Here is a 13,505-nt window from a genome sequence, read left to right as displayed (position 1 = left end):
TAAAGGATTTTTGACTTCTATAAAGGTCATGTACGTGTTCATAGTCTTTATAAATACAAGTAAAACATCTAGTATTGGTTAGAATATAAAATGACGCTCCAAGTACTATAAATAGGAAATTATAAGGATTAGCTAGGGAAAAATTTCACTAGGACATTGTTTTTCAAAGCATAGGAACCCCTAATTTCGTCATCACTGATCATCACAGTGATCACCACTGCTTATTGGAAGTATTATCAGACTATATAATTAAGAATGAGTTGATTCCGACATTTGCTTTGCTTTCAAGAGGGGAATTTTTTTAAAGAGACATAATATTTGGCCATTTATAATTACAGTACCAGAAACAGAATCCACTTCTCCCTTTTTAAATTCAGGTTATAGATTTCAGATAGTATTTCTTCATGCCTTATACACAAAGGATTCAAAGATCATATTATATAGTTCTAACAATTTTAACATAGTAAATATAAAAATATCCATCTTACGTGGCCAACTCTGTTATCAGTGTTTTCAGTTGATATTCACAAGGTAAAATTTAACTCCATTGATTTTGGCAATTTGTTAGCTACACTGTTTAAAAAAAAAAAAGAAGAACCTCAATATGGGAAAGAAAAACACTAAAGACACTAAAATGATACCAATTCTACATTTTTCTTTTTGTGTTTGTCTTCACTTAGCACAAGTAAATACAACTTTTTTTTAAAATGAAGTGTTTTGCGTCTTCATTAAAGTGTTCACATTTAAAATATTATTTTCCTGTTTTCAGCCTTAAAATATTTGAAATATTCTTTAAATACTTCTTTTATCCATAGAAGAAACAGACTGTTGAGAATCCTGTCTTAATACACAGAAATCAGTATAGTTTTCCAGCTTCTCACATAGAGTGTTAATTGGGTTTTCATTGTAGTCCTTGGAATTAAAATAGGTAATATATAGATCTGACTTTTCAGGCAGCAGAGTTGATAGCGAAGTCTGCTATACCATGAATTCACATTTTTTCATCCTTTATTAACTGTCTTAAATGCAGGCTCAGTGGCTCTGTGACATCATAAACCCCATCATAAGGGAACCTAGCTACAGATTGGAGCAAGTCCACTAGGTGCTAATCAAATGCTGTGTTACAACATTGTGAGGTTTTCCCAGTTACGTGTCATTAGAGTTTTTTAAATTGCAAAGCCAAGTAAGGCTGTCAATTGCATCATCTTAATTTATTTCTTCAGATTAACTATTGTCTATAGTGGGGTTTTCTGTAGATGTGGTGGCATCAGCACAATCTATGTTTCAGGCATCCTATAGAAGAGGATTATTCTTCAGGGGATCAGGAAGAAAAGGTAAACTATGTCTACTATGAGTTCATTATACTCACTTTTAGAGCCTCATAAAAAGAGGTATAAAAATTATGAAATATAAAATACATCCATTTTATGTGCTTGTTTTTTGAGCAGTTGCCTGCTTGGTTGTTGGAATGTGATGAATATAGATCTTCCCATGGCTTCCTTTCCCACTTTTCTTTATACAGTAGGTATACCTTAAGTAGCTTCCTTCCACCCTCCCGCCACCTCATCAGTTACCCTTCTTTGTTTTTCTTTTGAGAATTTAGCACCACCCCAAATTATGTTTTTGTCTCTTCATCTGTTTTCTGTCTCCTGATTGAGGAGAGCAGACTTTTCGTGTTCACTGCTATATCCCTGCTGTGTAGACTGGTCCACAAGGCAGGCTTCCAATAAACATTTGTTAAGTGAACAAAAGAATGAGTTAATTCATAAGTATGACTTGTTTCTGTGAGATTTACTTCTTAAAAAGTTTTGGAATGAATATATGATGTTTATAAGAAAGATCTGTTTCTACGTGAAGTATGCATATTTTAGTTCAAGTGAACTAAAATTTGTGTCTCTATCAGTAGTGTCCTTTAAGAGAGACTTAATTCCCTTCTCTTTCCAGAGCTTCTTTAGAATTCTATTTGCACATTGTGAATAAAGTATAGTAGTCTTTATAGGTTGCTTTTTGTCAGTGTATCTCACATCTTTATTTCCTGAGCTCTAACCCAAGCATCAGTCCCATGATTCTCCTTGCCCACTAAACATTTGCAACTGGTTTCCTCCCATTGCTTTCACCCTAGCCTGCCTAAAACTGAATCTGCCACCTTGCACAAAAACAAAAAGATGCTTCTTTATTTACCCATTTTTGGCTTTGGGGCCACCATGCATGTTCTTGAATCATTGCCTGAGTTCCTTCTGTGCCATCTGTGGACCACATCCTACTTCAAGGGCGCCCTGTATTTACTTGTGGCTCATGTGATCAATAGAATAATAATAATGATAAGATGTTAAAGGTAGGGAGCCACATGAATTTTTTTCCTATGAATGATGATGTTTATCCTGTTAACTCTACCAGTACAGTTAGTTACAAGCTTAATGCTAGTCACAGATCAGTTTTGGCAAAACCAGTAAGAATGTAGAATGCCTGACAGGTTCTCTAGATCTAAGAGTGTTGTTGTTGTTTTTTAAGGATACATTGGAATTGTGACTCTAGGGTATGTCACTTGTGCTGCTTCTCAGCCTCTATTTCAACAGTTTAACTAAAGAGTTGTCTCACGAGCTTTTTGTACTACCCAGAGTTCAGACGTAAGAGTTTTCACTGTAGTTACAGATTTGTATAACTCATCTCCAGAATTCTAGGAATACAGTTTTGTACTAGTGGGTACAGCTCCCTTTCTACAGCAGGTTTTCTTCTCACTAAGCCTTTTTGATAGAGCGTTGTTTAATAATTTGAAGTCCTGAAAATTACACCCGAAAGACAATTAGAGCAACTTAAAGCATGATTTATACTTATCAAAACCCCATAAATCTTTCTTGAGTTGTTCTTCAATTCTTCAAAATATCTAATTTCTTTGAAGCTGGTCATTTCCCCATGAAAGTGAATGTGGCACTGTCTGCCATCTCAAGCCACAGGTCCAGTCTGCAGGAATACTAGTAATACTCTTGGGTATAATGTATATTCTGTTTTGCTCAATCTCTGCGATACGAATGCTCTATCAGCGTTACTATATACGGTGGTTTTGGCTGTGCTGCTGTGGTGGAGCTGAAATTGCCGCCTGCTTCAGCACTCTGCGCTCTGAGCTGTGAGCAGGGCTTACCTAGGGGCTGCGTGAGGATAGAGCAGTAGTTTTCAAAATGTGGTACAGGGAGGCCTGGAGGAGACTCCAAGGACCCAGTATTTTCCAAATAACTCCCACATGGTGTTACACAATCATGCCTGGAGGTTTGGGATGACAAACCTATTTTCACGGTAATACTAAGATTTATTTTCTTTTTTTCTCTGTATTGGCATTTGCCCTGATGGTGCAAAAACAGTTGGGGGGTAAAACTGTTGGCACCTTAGCACGATCAAGTCAGTGGCAGTGGTGCCGAACTGTCATTGTGGTCTTCACTACATTAACTTGCAGTTTTTTAAAAAAATGTCAGTTTCACTTAAGACTGTCCCAGATGAATCAGCAGACATTACCAATTGTATTAAATCTTGACCCTCGAGTACATGTTGTTTTAATATTCTGTGCTGTGGAAGTGGGACATTCACTGAAAGCATTTCTGCTGCGTACTGAAGACCAATGGTGATCTTGAGAAAAAAACACTTGAGTTATTGAATGAGAGGCAAGAAGAACTAGCTGCATTCCCCCACCCCCCCAAACAGAACATCATTTTTCTTGCAATAATGGCAAATAGCCAAACTATGACTGTTCAGACTTGAGTATTTGAAAAACATTTTCTCAAAAGAAAATGAGTGGATGAATCTAGAGACTGTCATACAGAGTGAAGTAAGTCAGAAAGAGAAAAACAAATATCGTATATTAACGCATGTATGTGAAACCTAGAAAAATGGTACAGATGAACCGGTTTGCAGGGCAGAAACAGAGACACAGGTGTAGAAAACAAACGTATGGACACCGAGGGGGGAAAGTGGCAGGGGGTAAGGCGGGAGGGGGGTGGTGTGATGAATTGGGCGATTGGGAATGACATGTATACACTGATGTGTATAGAATGGATAACTAATAAGAACCTGCTGTATAAAGAAATAAATAAAATGAAATTCAAAAATTCAAAAAAAAAAATGAAGTAAGCTTGTCACGTCAAGGAAAACAATTAACAGTATTTATTGCCAATGATGCAATTCAGGCTTTTAAGCAGCAGTTTTGAATTTTGGAAAATCTCCATCTGCCATTTTGAGCTTGATAGCTTCCCAGTATTTATAGTTTTCTGAAGAAGTTGATGTTGATTTTAATGAATGTGATTTTCTGATAGTGTCTCATGAAATGTGTCAGCATTTGGGAGATCTACTTAACTCAGTGAGCCAGTATTTTCCAAATAACTACCACATAACGTTACAAAATCATGCCTGGCTAAAGAGTATAAGATAGATCAATGTATAAGTATAAGGTAGATGAATGGATTTTAACGTAACTAAGTTTTCAGATTCCACATGGCCACTAACCTTTAAGAAACAACCACTTGCTGAATTTTGGTGTAGTATCAAAGAAGAATACCCACATTTCTCTGAAAAAGCCATTGAAATACTCCTCCTTTTCTATTTATACATGTGTAAGAGGCATATTTTATTCACATACCAATTAAAATAACATATTGCAACAGATTCAGTGCAGAAATAGGTATGAAAATCCAGCTGTTTTAAGTTAAACCAGACATTAAAAGAATTTGTAAAAATGTAAAACATTGACACTCTTGTCATTAATTATTTTGTCTTGGAAAGTAGTCTTCATAAAATGTTATTTATGTTAGCATGTAATGGCATTATTGTTATTTTTAAGTGAGTTACTAAGTATTTTAAACATTTCTCAGTTTTAATTTCTAATGTGGTAAATATCAGTACATATAACCAACAGTGGGCTGAGCTGGCTTGTGAGAGCCGATTGTGTACATCTTTTTCCAGCTTTGTGTTCAGTGTCACCCATTGGTAGCTTGAAATCTGCCATAGTAGGAGTATTGAAATTACAGAAATCTGCAAAAGTTACCCATAGCATTCTCCCTTCCCAGGAGCTGCTCGTGCGTTTACAGCGTCCTGCTGGATATAAATCACATAAACAAAAGTTATTTGAGGTCATCAGTAATTTTTAAGAGTGGAAAGGTGTCCTGAGACTAAAAAGTTTGAGAATTGGTCATTTGGCAAAGGAGTACCCTTTGGCAGTTGGTTCACAAAGAGATGGATCCTTTTTTATAATTCATACAGGGAACATTTGTAGAGTAAATCTAGTGGTTTTTAAACTTCTGGTTGTTAAATCTGCTGGCTCCATTGTGGAATGCCCTTTTTCTTTCCCCTGAAATCTAAAGTAGGCAATAAAACTCCAGGAGCAGGTGGGCTGAATTTGCCCCTTGGGCTACATGTTGGGTGTCTCCGGCCCGGTTTCTCGCTTTTCTGTCCAGCTATTACCCAGGCCACAGCAAGGCCCAGCTCAGTCGGCAGCTTCTACACAAGGCCTCCACTTGTTGTTCAGGCCTATACTGGTCTTTTGGTTCTGTGCTCCTGTGGTTTTCATGACCTGGACAATGGAGCAATTAGTTCTGTACTGTTTGTGTGCTGTTGTTTCTTAGGTGTTGGTTTTAGCAATTCTGCTTTCCACCCTAGGGCACCTAGTTCAATGCTCTCCGCATAGGTTCTCTTGCATGGATAGAAGAGTTTTTACTTTTGGATTGCCGAAGAAGTTTAACTTCCAAGAGAATGATGTTGTAAATAAATCTAATTATTTGTTATAAACCCAGTTTTTAATCATTCTTTTTAAAGTATTAGAGTAAGTAGATTGGAAATGATTGGTTTTCCTTAAAGTGAGGTCCAACGGAAGCTTTCTTCAAAATTTGTTTTAGATTCTGTGGTCTGCCACCACTCATGATAGAAACTAGTAGCTTCTTTCATGTCCAAAGTCTTCGGTGTTCTGAGTTAAGTCATAATGAATAGTGAAACTTAGTAAAATGAGGCAAAGTTTGTAAGATTACACTGGCCTCTAGGACAGTTGTGTACTAATTAGAAACTTGGCAGGTTTTGAGTCCAGAGAAGTGAAGGTTTTATTGTGTTTTACTGGTAGGGATCTTTGTCCAAAGCACCCCAAGGTAGCTGGTAAACGGCTGTTCTCTCCTGTCTGTGCAAGCCAAGTGATGGTTCTGGCCCCTCTGGATGCTCGAGTTGGGGGGAAAGAAGTGTGCCAGGGCCACATAGGCTCCAAGTCATGAGCTTTCTCTGGTTCGGAGGTGCGAGGGGCATGAGAGGTCCTGGAATTTCTTTGGCCTGTGCCCTTTTTGTGACTGTTGGGGCATAAAAGTAACCGCAGTTTTCATCAGTATAGAGACAAGGCATTAGCTTGTGTCTGGAGTAATACGATAATATCATATGTCAGAAGTTTCATTTATTAAAAAATAATTTACCATCTTTAAGTTCTGTCTCCGATTTCTCTTAAGAAGTTAAGGAGGGTGGTTTATACTCTGGCCTAAAGAAGGCTTCACTGTTAGCAGTTGTGAGGTCGCAGTGAGGTAGTTTAACTGCTTTAGAACTTTGTGCTTGGAACATTCTTAGCCACCAAAGCATGGGAACCGACAGTGAGGAGCATGGGTTCTTTAATATCTGTCACATCAGAGAATGACTGTTCCAGGACAGTAACCATCTCCTAATGGTACGTACCCCAGCTTGCTTGTCATTTCTTAGAAGCAGGAAAAATAGGCCAGTCATAATAGTGAATGGTATTTCTTTAAGAAAAACGTAAAGAACCAAGAAAAGGTCCAGCCTTAATCCTCAATGATGATCATTTTTGCAGGTTTCTGTAGCTGGGTCAGGCACCGGAAGAGGCTCCCCAGCTGTAACTCTAGTACAGTTACCTTCAGGCCAAACTGTACATGTCCAGGGAGTATTTCAGACACCACAGCCATCGGTTATTCAGTCACCACAATTACAGACTGTTCAGGTTAGCTTCCTTCCCAGATGATTTGTCTTGGACTTTCTTGAGCTTTTTTTTTTTTTTTCTTTCACTAATTCATTTATCCTCATTTTCTTTGTGTAGCTTTGATGCTCAGATCTTGTTATTTAACATTTAGACGAATTTCCTTTTTATGTGTGAAGTGCATTGTGCCCTGCTAGATACATAGATTTGACTCGAGTTGTTTTATTGTCAGCTCTTAATTTACAGATTGAGTCATTCTCCTTTAAGTTGTTGCTCTCTGCTCACACTTAGATTTGTTTAGCAATGCTCTCCAAAGATGCTTAAAAGTATTTTGAGGATTCTTTGGAGATGTCTGATAAACATGGTAATGTAAATATTGTACTACTGATGCTGTTTTCACCAGCACCCACATTAGAGTGTAGAAATTTAGGTTTATTGTTAATTCAATATGTGTGACATGATATTATTGTTACTTGGTGTTACATTTATACATCAGATTAAACTTTGGGTTTTTTTAGACGTGGTTAGTGTTGTGGTTGCGATCCAGAGATGTGTTTTGTTATTTATTGTCATCAAAGTTGGTCATAAATTCTTAACATTTCTCAAAGCTAAAACATTTCTTTGCATCAACAGATGTAAATTATTAAGTATGCATTTTTAAAAGCATACTTTTCTCTTCTACTGAATTTATGTTTGTTCCTTTTTAAGGTCAGTTTGTTTTTGTCCTTTAAATGTTGAAATTATTTGAACCTAATTGATGACAAAAAGATCTCTGAGGAAAATGTAGTTTCTTATACTTAATCAGTCTTACCTTTTTCTGCATATTTGAATCCAGTTTGTTGCAGAATAAGGATGAGAGTTGCAACATGACACTTGAAGTAATAATAAAGCCACATGCGTTAAAAGCTTGGTTATCTTTTCAGCACAGGTGTCTCTCCTGTCTTTCAAAAATGTAAGAGTGATTCTCAGTATTGTCTTTTTTTTTAATTTATTTCCTGCAATGAACTTTGATTCCAGGACTTTCTGACTCTTTCTGACCCTAATTATAAAGCAAGAAAGTTTTTCCACTCTCCTTATTGTATTATGACTTTTATTGGGGTGCAGATATCAATATTTCTACTTAGTTTTAACCTTGCTGGTACTGGAAGAAAATGTCTCATATTCAGTAGGCTCTTTTGGATTTTGTTAAATGGATGATATGGTTATCTTTGTAGAGATAGGTGTCTGTGGATCTTGTGTTAGAATTCCTACCTGTCGAATGCTGAACTTCAGTTTTCACTTTCTAAAATAATAGCTTATCTTGCATAAGGGAGTTGTTATGATTGTACAAGAGATGTGTGGAAGCCCACTTTACAGTGATAAATATTTGGTGATGATATATGGTTGTCTGATTTGCAGCGGCAGTTTCTCTAATAAGTTCTCCTCATGGATGAGTGTGCTTATGTGTAGGGTGTTCATCACCAGAGATGCAAGGTCATACGTGTAGGTGAACAAATATGTACATCCATGTGCCTTGGGAAGTATATATTCCTGCCTGCATTGTTGGTATTTTAATAAGCCTTTTTGATTGTGCCCAAATCAAATTCCCATATAATTGTAATATTAAGTAAAGTGAGTTTTGCAAACTCAGAACTATCCTAGCCCCTATGATAGATGGCTGAATATATTGAGAGCAGTCATGTTGTAGAGAGATTCATTATTTTAGTTTCCTGACTTTCTTTACTATTTGTTATTATACTATTACTTGAAAAAATGAAATTGTATTTAAAAATCTGATCTTTCTTTTAAGGAGAAATTCCTTATTTTGACCTTCAAGACCTACTGCCATCAAGCCCACCCCACCTACTTCTTGTAACTTTAACCAGGCTTGTTACCCACGTGTTTACCTGCTTAAATATTCTTTCTTCTTTGGACCTATCTAATGTCTAATTTAAAGACCCAGCAGCATAAGTCAGCAGTGGTATTGTTTTCTGCCTCTGTCACTCGCTGGCTCACCCACTGCTGGATTTATGAGATATTTTCAGGGTTGGATCTTAGGTCTTGTGTATCTTACAATGAGTGCTTTCCTGAAGGCTGCCTGACACTCATTTGCATTTCTGCAGTATATGTTATCTGTGCCATCCTTTGCACACAGGCTGGTTCTACAGCTAAGTGTTGTTGTCTGCGCTTCCTCTTCCTCTGCGCCAGGTTGTGAGTGTGGTTAGTGCGTCTCAGTGTGTTCTGTCCCCAGCTCCCGGCTTAGTGCTGCACACAGAGAGACCCTTAAGCACCGTGTTGTGAATGAAGGAGATACCATGGATTTTATGATGCATTTCAGGAACTCTTGTGTTATAGGTAGCAACAACTGCAGAGACAGATGAGTCTGCAGAATCAGAAAGTGTAATTGATTTTCATAAACGCAGAGAAATCCTTTCACGAAGACCCTCTTACAGGTAAGTTAAGTTTCCTACTGTAATGATACTTTTTCCAAAAAAAGAGAATAATTATATATCAGATTCTCCCATTATAGCTGTTCTGTTTTAAATCTCATTCATGTATCTTAATTATTTATATTGTTAAATTATATTTTAGAAAAATACTGAATGAACTTTCCTCTGATGTGCCTGGTGTTCCCAAGATTGAAGAAGAAAAGTCCGAGGAAGAAGGGACGTCACCTAATATCGCTGCAATGGCAGTGCCGACTAGCATATATCAGACTAGCACGGGGCAATACAGTATGTATGCTGCAATTCCATATGACGTACTGCTAACTTTAAGTCTCTCTAGTTTCCTTGAAGCATCTCGGGTTTTGACACTAAACTGACCCATTTTAAAATGCGTCATGTTACCTAAACTGTGTATCATAGTGTGAAAAGTACATGTTAAAGAAGTGAGAGATTTGTACTGACAGTTGTCATATACTTTTGAAAAGTAAAAAAATTTTTTACTGAAAATAGAAGAAAACTTTGGGGTAAAAATAAAGAGAGGGTTTTTCTTATTTATATGTGTATATTCATATCTAGTAAAAGTTTAAAACTTACTGTTTTTGTCTCTACGATACATGTGAACATAATAAGATATAAATGTCTGTATTTCATTCCTGTTGGCTTTTGTCACCAACAATTACATTTTATACTTACTAATCTAAAAGAGGTGCATATGTTTTCTAAACTATGTTTTAAATGTAATTCTGTTTTCACTACTCTCTACTGTGTTAATTTGTGCTGCAGCTTTTTCTAGAAGAGAATGGAAAAATGATTTATTTTTTTAAACTAAAGCAATTGGACAGATCACTTAATTTGAAATTTTAAGTACCGAAAGCTGTAGATAAACAGATACATTCACATTTAGTCTTGTGCATTTTAATGGGCTGTTAATTCTGTGCTTTTTGCTTCAGTTAAAGTACTAGTCTTTTCCCAAATCAAGAATGTTTTATATATAAAAATACTTTAGTTTAAAATGAGAGCTAGAAAGAAAAGTTGGAAGGAAAAGAGAGAAAAAGGACAGAAGCAAAGTTTTTTTTTTTAAACAAGCTAGTTAGGTACAGGAATATGTGTGACGTTAATTACTGTGTTGATCCAAGTACAGTGTTAAGATTTTAGGTGTATTTTCTGTTTTCCCTTTAAAAAGTAACAATACCTACAAAAGATCTCAAGTCTTAACTTATGACCTGGATGCTAAAGCAAGCTATAATATATGGGGAAGCCTTAGTCATTAGTTTTTTAGAGTTTTTCTTTTAATGGTGGTAGATTTGCAGTATTAAACAAATTCTGCTATGGTGATTTCTGTTCTTTGGGTAACTCCTACGCTGATACCTGACAGAACTGGCGTATAATTTGTCCACACCCTGTACAGGGCACTGAATGAATATGTCCAAAGTTGACATTAGGAAAAGAAAACTCCCCATAGTCTGTCAAAACTAGGCCTTGAGGTTTTCATCTTCATTTCTCTTTTATTACTGCACTGATTTCTGTGCCTTTTTTGTCTGACCCACTGGGAGTAGATGGTGGGAGTTTTAGAACTGGTATGGCTGGGCAGGGCTTGGAGCTGCTGGAACCTCCTGGCTGGTCAGCTCTGGCCTTGAGCAGTGGGCTGTACACCTATTATCATTTTCTGTTTTGTGTCATGAAAAGGTTGGAAATTACTGCTGAAATAATGCTAAGACATCTTAAAGTTTGGAGGGTGACCTAAGATGCTGTCTGTCGTCTGAAACATTTCTCTGGCATATCCTGATGCTGCTTAGGAATTGATCTCTTTATAAGTGACATGGGCGAGGATGCTGTGGTGAATTTGCCTACATTATTAGCTGAGAATTTGGAGAGGATGTTGAAGCTGGAGATGACGTGGGGAAGGTGGCACCTGGTCCTGCCAGTTACTACCTGGATCACAGTGAGATAGTTTCGAATCTCAGGTTTTTAGTCTTTGAAGTGTGAATGATACTAGATTGCCAAACTCGGAGGTTAATGTGAGGACAAAAGAAGATAACAGATTTTACCTGTTGGGGAAGAGAGGCATGCTACTTTTGACATGAAACAGAGAAATGTAAGCCAGCTGTGGCAGTGTCTCACTCCCAGTCATTAAACTGTTTCCCCCGGCCAGCATCAAAGCCTTTATTTCTTGTGCTCTTAGCACGTGCTTGCAGCTGGGGGCTCGATGTAAGTGTCACTACCTTGGGTGTGGGGTACGTGGGTGTGCAGGAGTGGAGTCAGGAATTCTGGTTGAGAACTAGAAAATCGAATGTTTAGAAGTTAGACATTTCTCTATTTGCCACATCAGAAGTCATGGACAGTTTCTTACTTCGCTTTCTTAATTTGGACCCATACAGTATGATCCTGGCAGTTATTTTAATAAAAAGTTGTGGTTGTCCTACCTGTGCTGTCCGCAGGTTAAAAATTGCCATTTTATTGGTTCAAAAGAAGGGATATTGCCTATGTTAAAAATGATAATTAGTGACACTTGTTTATGTTGATAATTCTTTCATTTGAAAAGTGCATACTAACATTTAAACTTTTCTTTAGAAGACATTTGCTTTAAATGTATATTTATACATACAAGATCCATTTTCATCAACCATTTCTTACTAGCAATAACTTAACAGAAATTAATATTCTTAAATATCTAGAAATAGAAACAGTTACTGGTGTCCTTTGATTTTTAGAATAGAGTTTATTTTACTAGAATTTCTGGAGATTTTTCTGTGTATTTGCATGTACCTATTTTTGAGACCCTTTTATAGCCTTTTATTGTAAAAAAATTTAAAATTTTCTTCAACTTTTATCCATGGATGACTTTCTCCCAAACTTTACTTTGTTTCTTTTTTTCAAAAATTATTGTTTTAGATCTTTTATTTTTAATTTGCTATAATGAGTTAGTTGGAGTTAAAAACAAAAGAACTGTAAAAGGAGTGTTCAACTTTGTGAGTCAAAGTTGAAGTAAAATAAAAATTCAGGTTTTCTCATATACAGGTAGTCACATTTTTAGTAGTTGAAAGTGAGATATTTGATGGAAGTTGGCCTTATTATTTCAACTTATTTTTTTTAATCACAAAGATAAGAAGTGAAAGTTAGAACAGGCTATTTCCCGGAGTAGGGAAAATAACTTAAAATAGGCAGGAATTCATTATTGTAACACCAAGAAAGTGACCTCGGCTTGAGAAACTTTGCTGGAAGTACAGATCTTAGTGATAGGTTTGCTGTATGCCAATTAAGTCGTTCTGGTCAAAGAAAACCTGTTTTGTCTCAAGAGAATATTTCTGAATGATAGTGGTTCAGATAGTCTTAGAATTAGCAAAGAATGTTACTTGCTGCATGACATTCAAGACATGCATTAAACGGGAGTGAATTCACAAACAGTAGTAGTTGTGGTTCTTCTATGTGTGCTGTTGCAGGTAAAGAAATTTAAATGTTTGAAGTTTCTTAATTCATTAAATTTTCTCTAATGACGGCTTTTTGGGTTTTTTTTTTAATCCCCCGTCTACTTTACCCTACTTCTTCCCTTACCAATTAAGGACTGTCACCTAAGACTTCAAATTATTTTTTCCTAAATATCCCTGTCTCTTTGCTTGCTCCTACTTTATTTTACTAGGAATCTTGTTAGAGTGAATCTCTATTAATTCATCTTTCCTGGCATCTTATACACTATAGGTAAGTGGGTCAGTCCTAAATCCACCATATGAAGAAAGGTATCTGTGAACTTTGTGGATTGCTTGAAGAATTCAGAATTCTCAGGAGACTCAAATGAATAAGCACCGATTCCATTTCTTTGTAAGAAGAATTTGCGCGATAGGCTTGCACATTCTAAAGTAAATGCAGTTGCATTTACTGCTCTTAGGAGTGACTTTTCTTACATGCTCCCAAGGTACCTTTCAAAGCAAACTTAGGACGGTATCTACTTGATGTAAATCTGGCTCTTTAACCTTGGTGTTGCTGTTCTTGTTACAGCAGGAGGCTGTTTTAGTCTTTATGCTTCTTTAGCATTTATTCTTTAGTCTTTATTCAAGAGGAAGGTACCTCTTGGCTTTAAGGCACAGGTACTCACAGCTTCTGTTTTGTGCTCACTTTTTGAATTTCAATCTAAGAATTCACTG

At 36.6% G+C, this 13,505-nt stretch overlaps 1 protein-coding gene across 33 annotated transcripts in view; it reads left to right on the top strand.

The window, feature by feature from the left end:
• Positions 1-13,505, top strand: part of CREM (cAMP responsive element modulator) — a 99,755-nt gene that overhangs the window by 27,528 nt on the left and 58,722 nt on the right. For 18 of the 33 annotated variants that reach the window (XM_067701866.1, XM_067701885.1, XM_067701832.1 and 15 more), the window contains 3 exons: positions 6,818-6,964; positions 9,275-9,372; positions 9,512-9,654. In XM_067701866.1, coding sequence (XP_067557967.1) covers positions 6,818-6,964; positions 9,275-9,372; positions 9,512-9,654 — 388 coding nt within the window. Of the gene's footprint in view, positions 1-1,183; positions 1,335-6,817; positions 6,965-9,274; positions 9,373-9,511; positions 9,655-13,505 lie in introns of those variants that run through there. The other 15 variants (XM_067701960.1, XM_067701930.1, XM_067702040.1 and 12 more) reach the window with 3 other exon arrangements.

The sequence above is a fragment of the Pseudorca crassidens genome, chromosome 1 (assembly GCF_039906515.1).
Source record: "Pseudorca crassidens isolate mPseCra1 chromosome 1, mPseCra1.hap1, whole genome shotgun sequence".
Classification (NCBI taxonomy): domain Eukaryota; kingdom Metazoa; phylum Chordata; class Mammalia; order Artiodactyla; family Delphinidae; genus Pseudorca; species Pseudorca crassidens.
This window is presented reverse-complemented; position numbering and strand designations above follow the sequence as displayed.